The sequence below is a fragment of the Plectropomus leopardus genome, chromosome 4 (genome assembly GCF_026936395.1).
Source record: "Plectropomus leopardus strain MGB_pleo_1.0 chromosome 4, ASM2693639v1, whole genome shotgun sequence".
NCBI lineage: Eukaryota > Metazoa > Chordata > Actinopteri > Perciformes > Serranidae > Plectropomus > Plectropomus leopardus.
In genome coordinates, this window is record NC_142179.1 from 5,625,639 (window position 1) to 5,639,246 (window position 13,608).

The 13,608-nt window shown below is 38.2% G+C and overlaps 1 protein-coding gene across 3 annotated transcripts in view; it reads right to left on the reverse strand.

The window, feature by feature from the left end:
• The window catches only part of adamts3 (ADAM metallopeptidase with thrombospondin type 1 motif, 3), a 180,808-nt gene that overhangs the window by 49,184 nt on the left and 118,016 nt on the right, over nt 1-13,608 (reverse strand). For all 3 annotated transcript variants that reach the window (XM_042488052.2, XM_088076380.1, XM_088076379.1), the window contains exons 11-14: nt 7,423-7,536; nt 6,063-6,208; nt 2,517-2,692; nt 211-344 (exon numbers count right to left, since the gene is read on the reverse strand). In XM_042488052.2, coding sequence (XP_042343986.2) covers nt 211-344; nt 2,517-2,692; nt 6,063-6,208; nt 7,423-7,536 — 570 coding nt within the window. The remainder of the gene's footprint in view (nt 1-210; nt 345-2,516; nt 2,693-6,062; nt 6,209-7,422; nt 7,537-13,608) is intronic.

Here is a 13,608-nt window from a genome sequence, read left to right on the forward strand (position 1 = left end):
GCTTCTGCTATAATAGTGCATCTTCTAGACCAGCGCTCTGGATCTAATTACAGCATGTTACATGATGAACCTGTTACTGATAGTGCAGTTTGTAATTCAGTGAAGTCCTTTAAAGCTTTCAGAGCTCAAAGAGCCCGCAGCTGCTGATGTGTCCTGTTACCAAAAGAAGCTTTTAATGTGTCAACATCATTAGTTTGAACGCATTCTTACCACACACTCTCCACGCACACAGATACTGTATGCATCTTTGTATGAGCAGCGAGTCCCATCATGCACCAGCAGCTTCATGTACGCCACGTCTCCTGTCTCCCTTGACTGGCAGTACAGGTGGCATCTCTTGTGGGCTGCGATGGATCAGATTGTTAAGAGTTATTCGGTAGTAAATCTAACTAGGAAAAACAAGAATATCAAGACTGTTTTTTCATAGATTACGGTTTTTAGATAATGTCTTAAATACTTACAGTAACATTAAAACATCCTGACCTATATAATAAAAGAAGAACAATGAATCACAGTAAGGATGCATCTATTTGTGTCAGCTCTTAATCTGTGCATAATTTTCTTTTTTAATTGGCAACTGCGACAATGACCTAAATTTTTGGTCTTCTTGCACAAATATTACACACTGATGTTGCTGCAGGGATTACAATAGAAATTAACATTGAACCAAAACGCCACATGTAGGCAAAAAATAATTGTAACTCAAATAAAATTCAGAGAAGGATTCCCTTACAACACAATGACCAATTAAAGATGATACATAATATGCATATATATTACATATTTATGTAACGCAGTAAGTTTTGCCCTTAAGAATTGAGTAGAGTAGAAATTAAAGGTTGTCGTGATTAATTAAAAGACATAGACCCCCCAGCTGCTTTACTCATATGATACTTTTGAATCAGCCAAACACAATAGTATATGGTAAGTACAGGATGAAACAATTATTTAAAAAAATTATATTGTGGCCTCAGAGTGGCAAAGCAAGAAAATACAGACTGCATAGAAGTTAAACTTTCTCAAAGTGTAACTTTGGTATTTTTCTTATCCCGGACCTTATTTTCTCATGTTTCTGTGTCTACGTAAAGAATGGTAACATTATTTTTTGAATTTGGTCCAGTAGTAAGCGAGAGGGCTGTAGCCAGCAGGGGTGTTACAGGCTGCACTGTAACGCCAATGGGCAACTGTGCATCATTGATTTATCTCCAATAAAAAGTGTTTGTTTTTGCTACCGGCTCATAGTGTTATAATAAATGTCTGACATCATGAAAAGGAAACTTATGGAGGTCAACATTTTTGTCAAAGAGTAAAATCCTTTTTGTTTAACCAGAAACAGCCCTAAAATTACTATCGCCAAACCCACCAGACTCCATTTGAATAAACAGTAATTTTATTATTGTTAAAAACGCATCATTATAAGTCAACAGAAACCAATAAAACTCACAAAAACTGTCTATGTTCATCTTTCCACTGTTTTAACAATAACCAACTCTGGTTTGGTTGAAATAAACCCTTAATTCACCCAGTAACATGTGAAAATAAGCTGGCTTTATATACACTGAAATTACTGTTTATTTAAATAGGGTCTATTGGGTTTGAGCGATTTCTAGGCTGTTCCTGGTTAGACAAAAAAGGTTTTACTCTGTATGAAAAGGGTCTATCTTTGTAATGACTGCTTTGACTTAACGGGGATATACTGTCTGTTTTGGCGCTGCCAGCTGAAACTTGAAAAATTTTAACTTAAATCATTGCTTAGAAAATAGAAATTGTTCATAATGAGAAATTATTGATTAATCCCACCAAAGTTAGTCGTGCATAGACACCAGTGAAAAAACGGAAATATTAAACCCAGAAATTCACGCTGAATTCACAAATTTGACCTTGTATGAAACCGCATGTACTGTCTATTGTACCTCAGACCTCATTTTCAAAAAGCACTTCATTCTTTTTGAAAAGCTCTTTAGCTCCTATTGAACAAAGGGTTCCTGCTTTACCGTCTCACCTCCCTGCAGTTTTTCAGCTGCTTTTCTACATGACTGACTCTGAAAAGCTTGACCAATTTAGGTACAATACGTTGCTAACAGCTCCATGCAGCAGAGCCAGATAAAAGCAATGTCTGAGCGAGCGGAAATTGAAATAGGATATAACTTTTGTATCTGCACTGTAGAGATCCATCACCTTGGCAGAGAGGGCACATTTTATGCTCAGATGTTTTTAAACTCTGCATGGTGGCACTTTGATGGGGAGGCCAAATGGAAAAGAGAAAGCTAAAGAACAGAATACAAAAAAGGAGACAAAAACAACTGAAAAAGTTTCTTTGTACAAGAGAGTCTGGTCTCAGAGTTGAAACTATTTAAAACTGCTGAGAACGTCCTAGTTATTGAATAAACAGTCTCTCTCTTTAGTTCTGGCTGTGAGAATCTTTATCTCCCACCCTCTTCGACTTTCAATCTTCTTTTTTGGCATAAAAAAAAACACACTCACCAGCCTCTCACTGGAACAAATAATTGGCTTACCGTCGGGATGCTCGTAGGGCAGCCAGTGGTGTTTGGCATTTTGGAACTCAAAGTGGGAGTTACGAAGCTGGCACTGCTGGGCTCGGAAGTCCTCAAAGTGCTTGGGGCAGTCGTCAGTGTTGCACAGCTGGTACTCGTAGTTTACTCCTGGGCAGTCCTGGCCACCGTTGGAGGGCCTGGAGAAAGGAAACATGAATTTTTTAGAAAATTCTTCAAATGTTGAGATTTTCTAAGAATTTTCCCTCACCAAAAGTTATTTACAAACATATCTAAGCCCTTAAGAGAGCCCCTACGGTGAAAAACTGATAATAACAAGGAGGACTTTTAAAAAACTTAACAGTTTCTTAAGCAAGAAAGCAAGCGAGAAAATAGTGGAGAAATACAGAGGTAGGAGAAATATTCTCCAAACACTGAATGACAGTGAGTTAATGAAATGCTACGGATGAAATGTTGCAGGGTTAATGTTTGTGGTTGCTCTCATTAGAGATGCACTCACATCTCTCACCCAACATATAATTTACACGCCAGAAATAAAGTGATGACAACACATTTGCAACTGGAAAAAATGTTACAGTGCAGCGGTGTGATCACACAAAAAGCACTGTCACAGTCTCATATTGTGACGCACTTCAGTTCATTTTCACTGCGTGTCCACACCCTGCAGGCTCACAAAAAAGTGTTTGTGCCAACCAATCACATCTTTTAAAGGTTGGTTGCCTTAGTCGATGTGAGGTTCTAAGGACAGAGGGATGTTGTATGTTTTTGTGATTTGTGATAATGGGCTTCATAAATAAAACTGACTTGACTTGACTACCAAGAAAAAGAGTCAACTACACCTCCTTACTAAGATAAAAGTTTCTGTCCCCTCCTTGCTCAGAGTTGCTCTGATCATTTTTTTCTAAATCACTTCTGAGATAGGACTCCCGTCTAAGTTTTTACTAGTTTACTACTAGTTACTAGTCTAATTCTTAGAAAATTCTTCAAATAATGACATTTTCTAAGAATTTCCCCTTAAAGCTAAGACTAGATCCTGGTAAGGATAGAAGTTTTCCTCAAAGCATCTCAGCCCTTACAAGTGGCTAAGAGCAAGCGGGAGGACTTTTAAGAGGCTAAAGAGATCTTCCTACGCAGAGGAGATAATGGCAGAAAGGCAAAGAGTTCTCCAAACACTTAATGAGAGTGATTTAATCAAATGTTTGTAGATGGCGCAGGGAAAATGTTTGCGCTCAATCTCAGATATGCCCTTACATCTCTCACTCGAAGATATAATGATATATAACCCCAGAAAAAAAGGGATCACAACATTAAGATATTAGGCTATTGGAAAAATGCAGCAGCGCTGAAGTGTCAACTCTGGTCTGTCTCAACCTTTCATTAACAGAGTGATGACAATCACAGCACTTCCACTGTGTCATATTGTGACACACTCAATGTGTGCCTCTGACAACCAATCACATCTTTAAAACAATGTCTACCTGCCAGCAGAGTCAACTACACCTCCACACTGGGACAATAGTTCCTGTCCTTTCTTTTATTTTTCTTTTTTTTCACTCCTACGCTATAGCTCCTTGCTAGAAATCTTGAGGCTTAATAAAGAGCTCTCTGAGAGTATTGTCAGATTGTTTGCGTGAATACGGCCCCACAGCTGATCATACAGCAAGCAGTTTCTTTGAAACAAAGAATGTGTAAATAAATCTGGCTTGAAGAGTGACAGCTAGTGATATCTTAGCTAAAACACTAAGAAGCTTATATAAAAGAGTGGGATTATTTTTATCTTCCCTGCATGTTGTGCAAAAACCATTCAGCCTTTTGGAGCACTGTGAGTTGACATGTCTTAAGAACGCTGCTAATTGACCATTACCAACACCATGCATTAACATTACATACCTGTGAAGTGATATTTCAATGTGTAAGAAATAATGTACCACCTCAGGTGTTGCAGGCCCTATTTAAACCTTATTTCTAATGCTCTTTGGCATTTTGTGCATATTGCACTTAGTTTAAATCTGGCAAGGACTGTTGTGGTACAAAAGCAGTGAACATGCAATTTCTCATTGGGCTAATAAATTACTATATCATACAGTTGGACTGCCCATACTTAGACTAAATCAGAGAGTTAAAAGAGAGGATCAATCTGTTTGGTAAGGCTGTGAATAAATGTATTTCCAAAAATTAGAAATATACCTTTAAATTTAGGAAACAAACCTCCTAGATTAAGATTGAGCCAATGAGCCCAATCTTCTCCTTGAGACATTTTGGATTTTAAAGCAAAATCACGCTAAAGAAGACAGTTATTTCTCTCATGACAGCAAGAAATTGCATGTTAGAAAAGAGTAAACGTGTATCATTTTAATCAGGCTTGGAAATTCGGAGGGAGCTACAGGGAACAGCTTCATCTGAGAAGTGCAGGGAAGCTCTACAATATGGCAATGTTAGTACCACTGTTTTTTTCTGCATAAATTTACATTTTCGTGTATATTCAGGCTCCTGAAATAAATAATAGGCTAAGCGTAAAGCACTTGTCAGCATGCGGGTTTATTCATGCATAACAAGTCTGATAATTTGTGTCAAATTAAGATGATGCCGTCTGCTCCTGCTGTGGCGTCCTGTGCGTGGGGGCAGACTCGACGCACGTTACACACACACACACACACACACACTGTAAAAACTGACAAGATATTTTTACTTAGAAACATTTAGTAAACTGATTGCCTTGAAAAATGTTAGCAAATATAACTATTAATCTTAATTTATGTTAAATTGTTATCTAATTGTTAAGTTTGCTCAAAATTTGTATATATTTACTTAGTTTTTGTGAAGTAGTTACAACATGAATCAGTCTTTTTTAGCACTTCAGGAAACCACGTTTACTGTGCTGTGCTTGCTGGTTGCAATCTAGTCAGTCACATTTGCATTTTCTTGTTGTTAAAACAAAACTTGCAGATCTTCTTATTTGATCATTGGTAAAATCTTTGTCATTATCAAGTAAGGTCAGACTACGTCAATTTACGAAAGTTGCTAACACAGAAAGAACAAGGTAATTTTACTTGTCGTTCATAAGTTGCAACTTCATGAAATTAAATAAATATAGCTACATTTCAAGTAAACATAACACATATAAAGTAAACATAAATTAAGATTAATATTTATATTCACTTTCCTTTTTTAAGGCAATCACTTTCCAAGATTATTTTAAGATCAACTTGTCAAACAGTGCAGTATCATGTCTTTTGAATTAATAATGCCAAATATTCTCTGAATGAACTGAAATGCATTAATAGCATATTTTTGCACCTAGACGGGTACATTAATGTAATCATGTGCATGTGTTCAGTTCCCACTGCTTACCTCCCCAAAATAAAGCCATGGTGTTAACTGAACCCTGATTTTATGTGTTTGATCAAACAACAAATGCTTACAGAGCTCCTCATTAAAACCTGCACTTTGCATCCTTAACTCAGTATTAGGTGGATTCATTCCAGCAAAAGGACATGTACAGCATCAAACATCCTCCCAGAATCAAATCAAGTTGTTTTTGCCACTCACGCTGGGTTGTTGCACTGACGTGTCCGGAAGCGAACTCCAGTTCCGCAGGAGCGCGAGCAGGAGCCGTATTTGCTCCAGGAGCCCCAGGCGCCGTCTTGTTTGACCTGATTAGGGTTTTTCCACATGCAGTGACCTTTGTAGCACCACTAAAGAGGATAACAAGGGAGAGGAAAAAGTCAGCCAAAAATAAAAGCCTGCTCTCTGGATTCACTTGATGACAATACAGGGAAAAAATGAGAGCACACTACATGGCCAAATGTATGTGGTCAGGAGTACTTTTGGTCCGAGGCTGCTTTTTAAGGTTGAGTTATGCCCCTTGGTTCAAGTTAAGGGACTTTTTATTTTACATAACACAATGATATTTAAGACAACAGTGTGCTTCCAAGTTTGTGTCAACAATTCGGGGAGGGTTTTTTCCAGGTCTATAAAGAAATAATTTCTCCCAGATTGGTCTGGAAGAACTTAACTGGCCGGCGCAGAGCCCTGACCTCAAACCCAGGTTTTCCCAAACCTTCATTTATTTGTGGCAGCCCCCCAAAATATCAGCATTCATTGTCATAAATTAATTTTCTATTCGCTCTCTCTCTCTTTCACACAAACAAACACACAGACACACAAACACACTGAGTGCCTTCATAAGTAATAACTCCAACTGCCAGACTGGACCGTTCATTTGGAGCACTGTTAAATATGTTGAATGATTCGATGCACAACACTTTCGGGGTGGCAGAGCATCACCTGTGTTCTCCGTATGTCCACGAAAAAATTCTCCTAAGGGAGACAATAAAGGCAAATCAAATGTAATCTAATCTAACCTAAAGTAATGTAATGTAATCTTATCTAATCTAATTTTAGTGCTGACTATTGTTTTACCCCATCTACTTCAGATTAAACTGGCTGCATCCCCATGGAAACCGTGCACCTGGGAGTCCACAGGGTCAAACCTGTATAATGGCAGCAAAAGAAAGTTTGCTTTCACTCACCTCTGCAGCAGCTGCTCCTCTAATGCATCAGTGTTATCTAATCAGCTCTGATTGATCTAACGCCACGGCTAAAACTCAACAAACTGCTGCTGAGGGAAAAAAATAAAACTCATGAAGAGTTCCACCTAAGTTATGTTCACAGACATGCAAAAACCTCAGACAGGGGACACAGAATGATAACACAGGGACACAGACAAACTGAACCTCATTCAACAGGTTTGGGATGAACTGGAACACAGACTGAGAGCCAGACCTTATCACTTAACTTCAGTGTTGGACCTCTTTAACACTCTTAGGTTTCAGCATCTGGTGGAAAACCTCACAATAAGAGAGGAGGCTTTTGGCCATGCTCTACCACATGTATTGGACGAACTTACTTTTCCGGGGTTACACTCGGTCCCATCGAGAGGCGGCCCCTTCTTGGTTTTGCAGAAGTACGGGTTGTCAGGGTGACTGCACCACAACTGTTTACACGGGTCAAATGTTCGAAACTGAAAAAGAAAAGACGAAAATTGTGTGTTAAGGTGAGTGAGCTGGAACTGGGGCTGTATATGAAAGTTCAAGTAAAGCATGTGACACAAAACAATACATAATCTGACAGCTGAAAGGGCAGAAATGCAAAATATTCTCTTTAAACACCAAAGATATCGTCACAGTTTCTTTTCAAATATTCAGCAGCATCGTGTTACAACACCAATTTCATACGACCGACAGCACAGATGATTTATACAGTCAGCACAGATTAAGGGAGAACACCCAAGATTAGTGTCACCAAAATTCAATCTGATGTCTTCCCCTCTGTTTGTGAGTTCTGATGTTGAAAAATGGCCAGAAAAGTGTTTCTGAATAATACTACAATGTCACAGTGAAGTCTTCTGTCAAAGTCAATCTTTGTTTTGCTTGATAAATAATGTTATCATTTTATGATATTAGATATTTTTGTGCATTTTTTGTAAATAATTAATATATCATTTTTTAAAGTTATGGCCAAAAGCATGTTTTGTGTGGTTACAGTGACCTTGACCTTTGACCACCAAATTCTAGGCATCTTATTCTTGAGTCCAAGTGGACAATTGTGCCAAATTTGAAGACAATCCCTAAAAACACTTGTGATATATCACATTTAAAACAATGAGATGAACAAAGTTACAGGAACCTTGACCTTTGACCTGTAACCACAAAACTACTGACCAAGTCATCTCTGAGACCAAACGAATGTTGAATGAATGCAAAATTTAAACAAAATCCCTCAAAACCCTTGAGATATCATGTTCACAAGAATAAGACAAAAGCAATGTCACAGTGACCTTTACCTTTGACCACCAAAATATAATCAATTTATCATAACACTAAGTGGATGTTTGTGCCAAAGGAAGGAGAAAGAAGGAGGAAATTCTCTCAGTGTGTCTGAGATTTTGCTTTCACAAGAATGAGACAAACAAGTTAAAACTGACTTTGACCTTTGACATACAACAACTAAATTAAAATTAATTCATCATTTACTCTTTGTGGATGTTTGTGCCAAATTTAAAAAAATTACCTCTAGGTGTGCATGAGAATGGGACATACATTTGTAAGACATACAGACAAACCACAAATGAACCAACAATAAAAAATATTAATTAAAAAAAAACAAATAAAGACTGGGTGCTCTGTGGTGGGTTAAAAGTTTGAAAAAAACTGAGCCAAAAAGAACCAGCTTATCAATCATGGTGGAGTGGTCCTTTTTCTTAGATACAAAAGTGCCTGTGACTGCACCAAAAGACCACTCCACCACGTCTAGGAAAGCTGGTTCTTTTTTTTCAAATAAAAAACTGTTATAAAGTCTTATAAAAAAGTGTCACATTCACTAAACAGGAACGTAGGTATTTTAGTATTCCACACTCAGTTATATCTAACAGACAGCTGACACTGCAGACTTAAATGTTGTTTACAAGTGTTACGGGCTCCACTATCAGCTGAGTGGATTTAGGTTTTCTTTGGGAACCGCTTATTGTTAAGCTCCTCTCCAGGAAAAGTGGTCAGACGTTCTTTTTTTTTTTTGTAAGGATTAGAACAGATCAGTCTGATTTGAGAGAACTCAACAATGGGTTTTTCGGCTGCCTTGAGCATCCCGACATATCAAAAGACTTTGTGAAAGACACGAGCCTTACAAGCTGCTCCTTTCAACAGGCTGAGAGTGATTTTTCAAACTGGTCAATGTCTTTCCTTTTTATGCTGACATTGTGCTCTCAGCCATCTCAGCCAAGCCAGTGCTTTCTCATCTGCAGCTTGTTCAGACTGCAGTTGAAACTCTTCTGCACTGAACCAAGTGGGAAGATCAAATAACTCCAGCATCGTATGAAATTACTTTCACTGGATCCGTATATTTAACATATCCATATTTTTCCTAATCACCTCCGTTGTTTTACTGATGTGCTAATTTTCACTCTGTGTGTAATTTTATTCTCTTCAGTCTTGTTTTCCTGTTGAAGCTACCACCACTGCAACAGAGGCTGAATTTCCTGGACTGATTCATTACTGTAGCTGATCTTTCTGCCATAACTCGCACTAATATTGTGAAACAACTTGTTTTGAAGGGTGCTAAAAGGTTATACTATCTCAGCCAAATAATTTATTCTGATCTTCTTTTAGTTCCTGTTTATTTAGTTAATCTGACTTCTCTCTCTTATGGCAACTCACACCAGTGGTGTATGACGTGCATCAAAACACCTGCACTTATTGTTTGTGAGCCTGCACACCTGCAGAGGCTTAATGAGGCTTGTTGGGTTTTTTCTACTGTTCTTTATCCAGCCTTGTCGTCAAATCTTTTGAAATGCAGTAATTTCTTTGCAACTGCCTTCCGCCTCTTTATATGCCATCTCTTGTACTGTGATCTCTGCAGGTATCAATTTGACGCGATGCAAATTGCAAAAAGCGGCATGACTCAGCTGATGCTTGGTGTTACCTAAACCAAGCAGCAGAACAGTATCTCATAAATCAACACATTTTGTTTAATTTTAGGGGAAAGTTAGGCAATGGTCAAAGGAAACAGGATCATCTTTTAGTACAGATTTGGATCCAATATCACCACCTTGTTGCCATTTCTTGGTTCTTTACATACGGCAACCTCCAAGGCCAAAAAATGAATTGTGGAAGTGACAAAATCTGTAGTTCCACTAATGGCCACTTGAGGCTGGCTCCAAAACAGACTCCGCCATATTAAAATGTCCAACTTTACAGCAGAAATAATCACGATTACAGCCTGGTACTAAAAACTGTTTGGTTGACTGTACAAGGGGTGCATTTTTTTCCATAACTCACTCGTTTACATTTTATTAAGGCTTAAAGTTACGCATATTTTAGGTTAGGCTGCTTGAGTGACAGTCGGCTGCTTGAGTGACAGTCTCTCTGCGGATAGTGTCCTCAGTCTCCACCACTTGCTTCTCTGCAGCTCCAGCCTCTTATCCAAATATGGTCACTTCTGACTCCAAAAAAACCCAAGATGGAGATGGCTGACATGCTAAAACGGCAGTCGCAGTTGCACTATTTTTTAGGGATGTGTCAATCCGATCTCAAACATCGGATATGGGACCGATCAAGGCATTTTTTGACTGATTAGGATAGGGAATATTTAGCATAATAGAGTATTTTGATCCTTTGTTTCATGCCAGCAGTCACACAGTTGTCTGCCCTCTCTTCAGATACTCAATATTAAATAACTCGGATTGGATCGGGGGCAAAACATGTGATTGGGACATCCCTACCATTTTTTTACTTTGCAAAAAACATAAATTCATTTATCACATTTAACAAATTGGGATTAGACCCCAAAAATGTGCTCTAAACAGGCTGATGTAGCCTTTTCTGCATAAACTGACATATATATTGAACACATTGAAGCCGGGGCTCAGACCTTAGAAACCGCCAATTCCACCAAATTGACAGTTCTGTCTGATGTGAAGCAAAACATACTATGCAGCTGCACCCACATTTTAATGACACATACCAATATATTGCCAGACAGAATGACAATATTAGAAAAACGCAGATCACTTCCAATCATCGGAAATGATTTATTTCATCAACACGGGTGAGACATCATGCTGATGGTCAATATGTGGTGACTGGGAGAAATTCTGTATTAGATAAAGACGGACTGTTTGTTGTTTTTTTGTTGTGGTAGATTGATTGTTTTTTTGTTCTTTTTCACTGTATGTGTTGTTGTTGTGTGTGGTTGTGATGGACTCCGACCATTATTGTTGTTGCTGATGTTATGTTTAATGTATTGTTTCCCCTATCGTTTATGAATATAAAATATATAAATATAAAAAAAACGTCAAACACGTGGACATTTCAATCCCGCAGGGAGTCATATGATTCTCTGCACCCGTCTGCAGCAGCCACGTCTCCCCCTCCACGTCTGTTCAATTGCTGGAGTGAGCTCTGGCTTTGTTTGCAGAGCAGAGCAACAAGACAATTAGCTGGATTCAATGGCTTTTTCCCAAACAAACAAAAAGCTGTTGAGCTTGTGACACAAAAGAATCCACAGGGCCCTGATGCACAAACACTGTAGGCGGCCGCAATTACTCCAATTGCAGCTCTGATTCTCTTGTTTTGTTTCCGTGAGGTTCAAACAGAGTAGTTTGGGAAACTGCAAACAGCTTGTTCATGTTGGCCACCTAACGCAAACTATGAGGCTGACCTCGATTGTTCAAATAATTGGAGATGCTACAAGACCGCTATTACTCCATAATCATAAGGTATAATTCGGTTATGACAGGGAAAATAAAATTTCATAGCTGCTTATTCTGACGTTTCCTTGGACCCAATTTGGAGTCTGTGTGAGGGCAGTGTTTTTGTGTGTGTGTGTGTGTGTGTGTGTGTGTGTGCGTATGTGCATTCATGTATGCGTGTGGTTGTAATTCTTTGTTCAGCCTCAGCAGACCAGTGATCAGTGATTGCCGGTTGGTCATCAGATTGTTTAAAAGGAAACAGCTCTTTGCTAGATGTGAAATTAAAATGTAATTTAAAAAAAAACAATCAGTCCATTCATACATACATTCTTACATTTTGCTTTTTTCCAGTATAGTGTCAACTTCTTTGAGTTTTTCAGTAATGGTTTATTCCAGAGACAAAAAGGTTATTTAACTACTTTGGCAAACCCTTGAATAACCTCGAAAAGAAGAAACAAAGGCCAAATGCCTTGTTTAGGTGGATTTCTAAGAAGAAAAGGAGACCCCTGAGAATTCTCTGGTATAAATGTCAATGCAAGATGACTCATCCCCTGCAAGTTTTGAGGTTTTTTAAACTTGATAAATGACAGAAACAGGTCGTCTTGAAAGGGCAGGATGTTTTCTGCAAAACACAATCAACCTCGCCATCAAATCAGCTACACATCAATTGCTGCCATTTCTGACTTTTTAAACCCACCTATGAAACTCTGCAGAATCCTCATCAGAAGATATTTTGATAAAAGAAAAGCTTACAGGAGCAGTGTGTAAGATTTAGGGGGATTTTATGGTATCCAGTGGTGAGGACCGCAGATTGCAACCAGTGGAAACTTCTCCTGGTTATAATTTCGTCAGTGTTCATTGTTTATGAGGTTTTTACTGAGAGCCAAATTATGCGCAGAAGTCTCTTCCTCTCCAAAATAAATGTACCATGTGATTTAGATGTTTCGCCTATGCTGTTTGGTATGTAGGAGATGGGCTGCTAGTGTACCAACTGCTAATGTGTGCTAATCATTTTCCTCTGATAACTTAACCCTTTGAAACCTAGACTGACATCACCTTTCTTGGGCTGCGTACTGACACCTTTCTCAAGTATTTAAACTTTTGAACCCTTAGCAAATTGATTTATTTTGAAAACATGGGGGAAAAATGTAATGAGCAACTTGGGAAGACGTCCTGCGGAAGATGTCCGGCAAACTGCAAAAAAATAGCATTTTTAAAAAAAAATTGTTTAAGAAAAATAGCTAGGGAAAAATGTCCAGCAGAAATGTTTAGAATTATCATTATTACTACATATAAGCAGTTATGTCACATAATTATTGTTATTTTTCAGCTCTTTTCTTATCATTTCCTTGTTTGTTTGTGTTTTTTACTTGTCCTTTTTTTGCTTTTACTAATTTTCAGATAGTTTCTTGGTACTTTTTACTCATTTCTTTCTAAAATTTGGGTAATTTCTTCTCTTTTTTCAATGGTTTTGATAAATCTAGTCAATTTGCTTAGGTTTCAAAAGTTTAAGATCCAGATGTTCTGGAGGTTTTTATTTCGGAGGTGAATTATCCGCAGAGGTCTCCTCCTCTCCAAAACAAACGAACCAAGCAATTTAAACTGGTAAACCACTGAATAAAGCAGTTTTATATGAAAAAAAACCAGTGTTTTTTCCGATGCTCTTGACATGGAGGAGCTTCTAACTATGGCAGCTGATCTCAAAACATGAACAGCTTTATTTTGAGTCAGTGCTCTCTCCGGGGCTAATGTAGAAACTTGGCGCTGGACAAGGCCCTGCTCCCTATGTCAATATAAAAAGCTTATTCTGAGGTAACAGAAACACAAAAATTCTTATTTTCAGGTCAT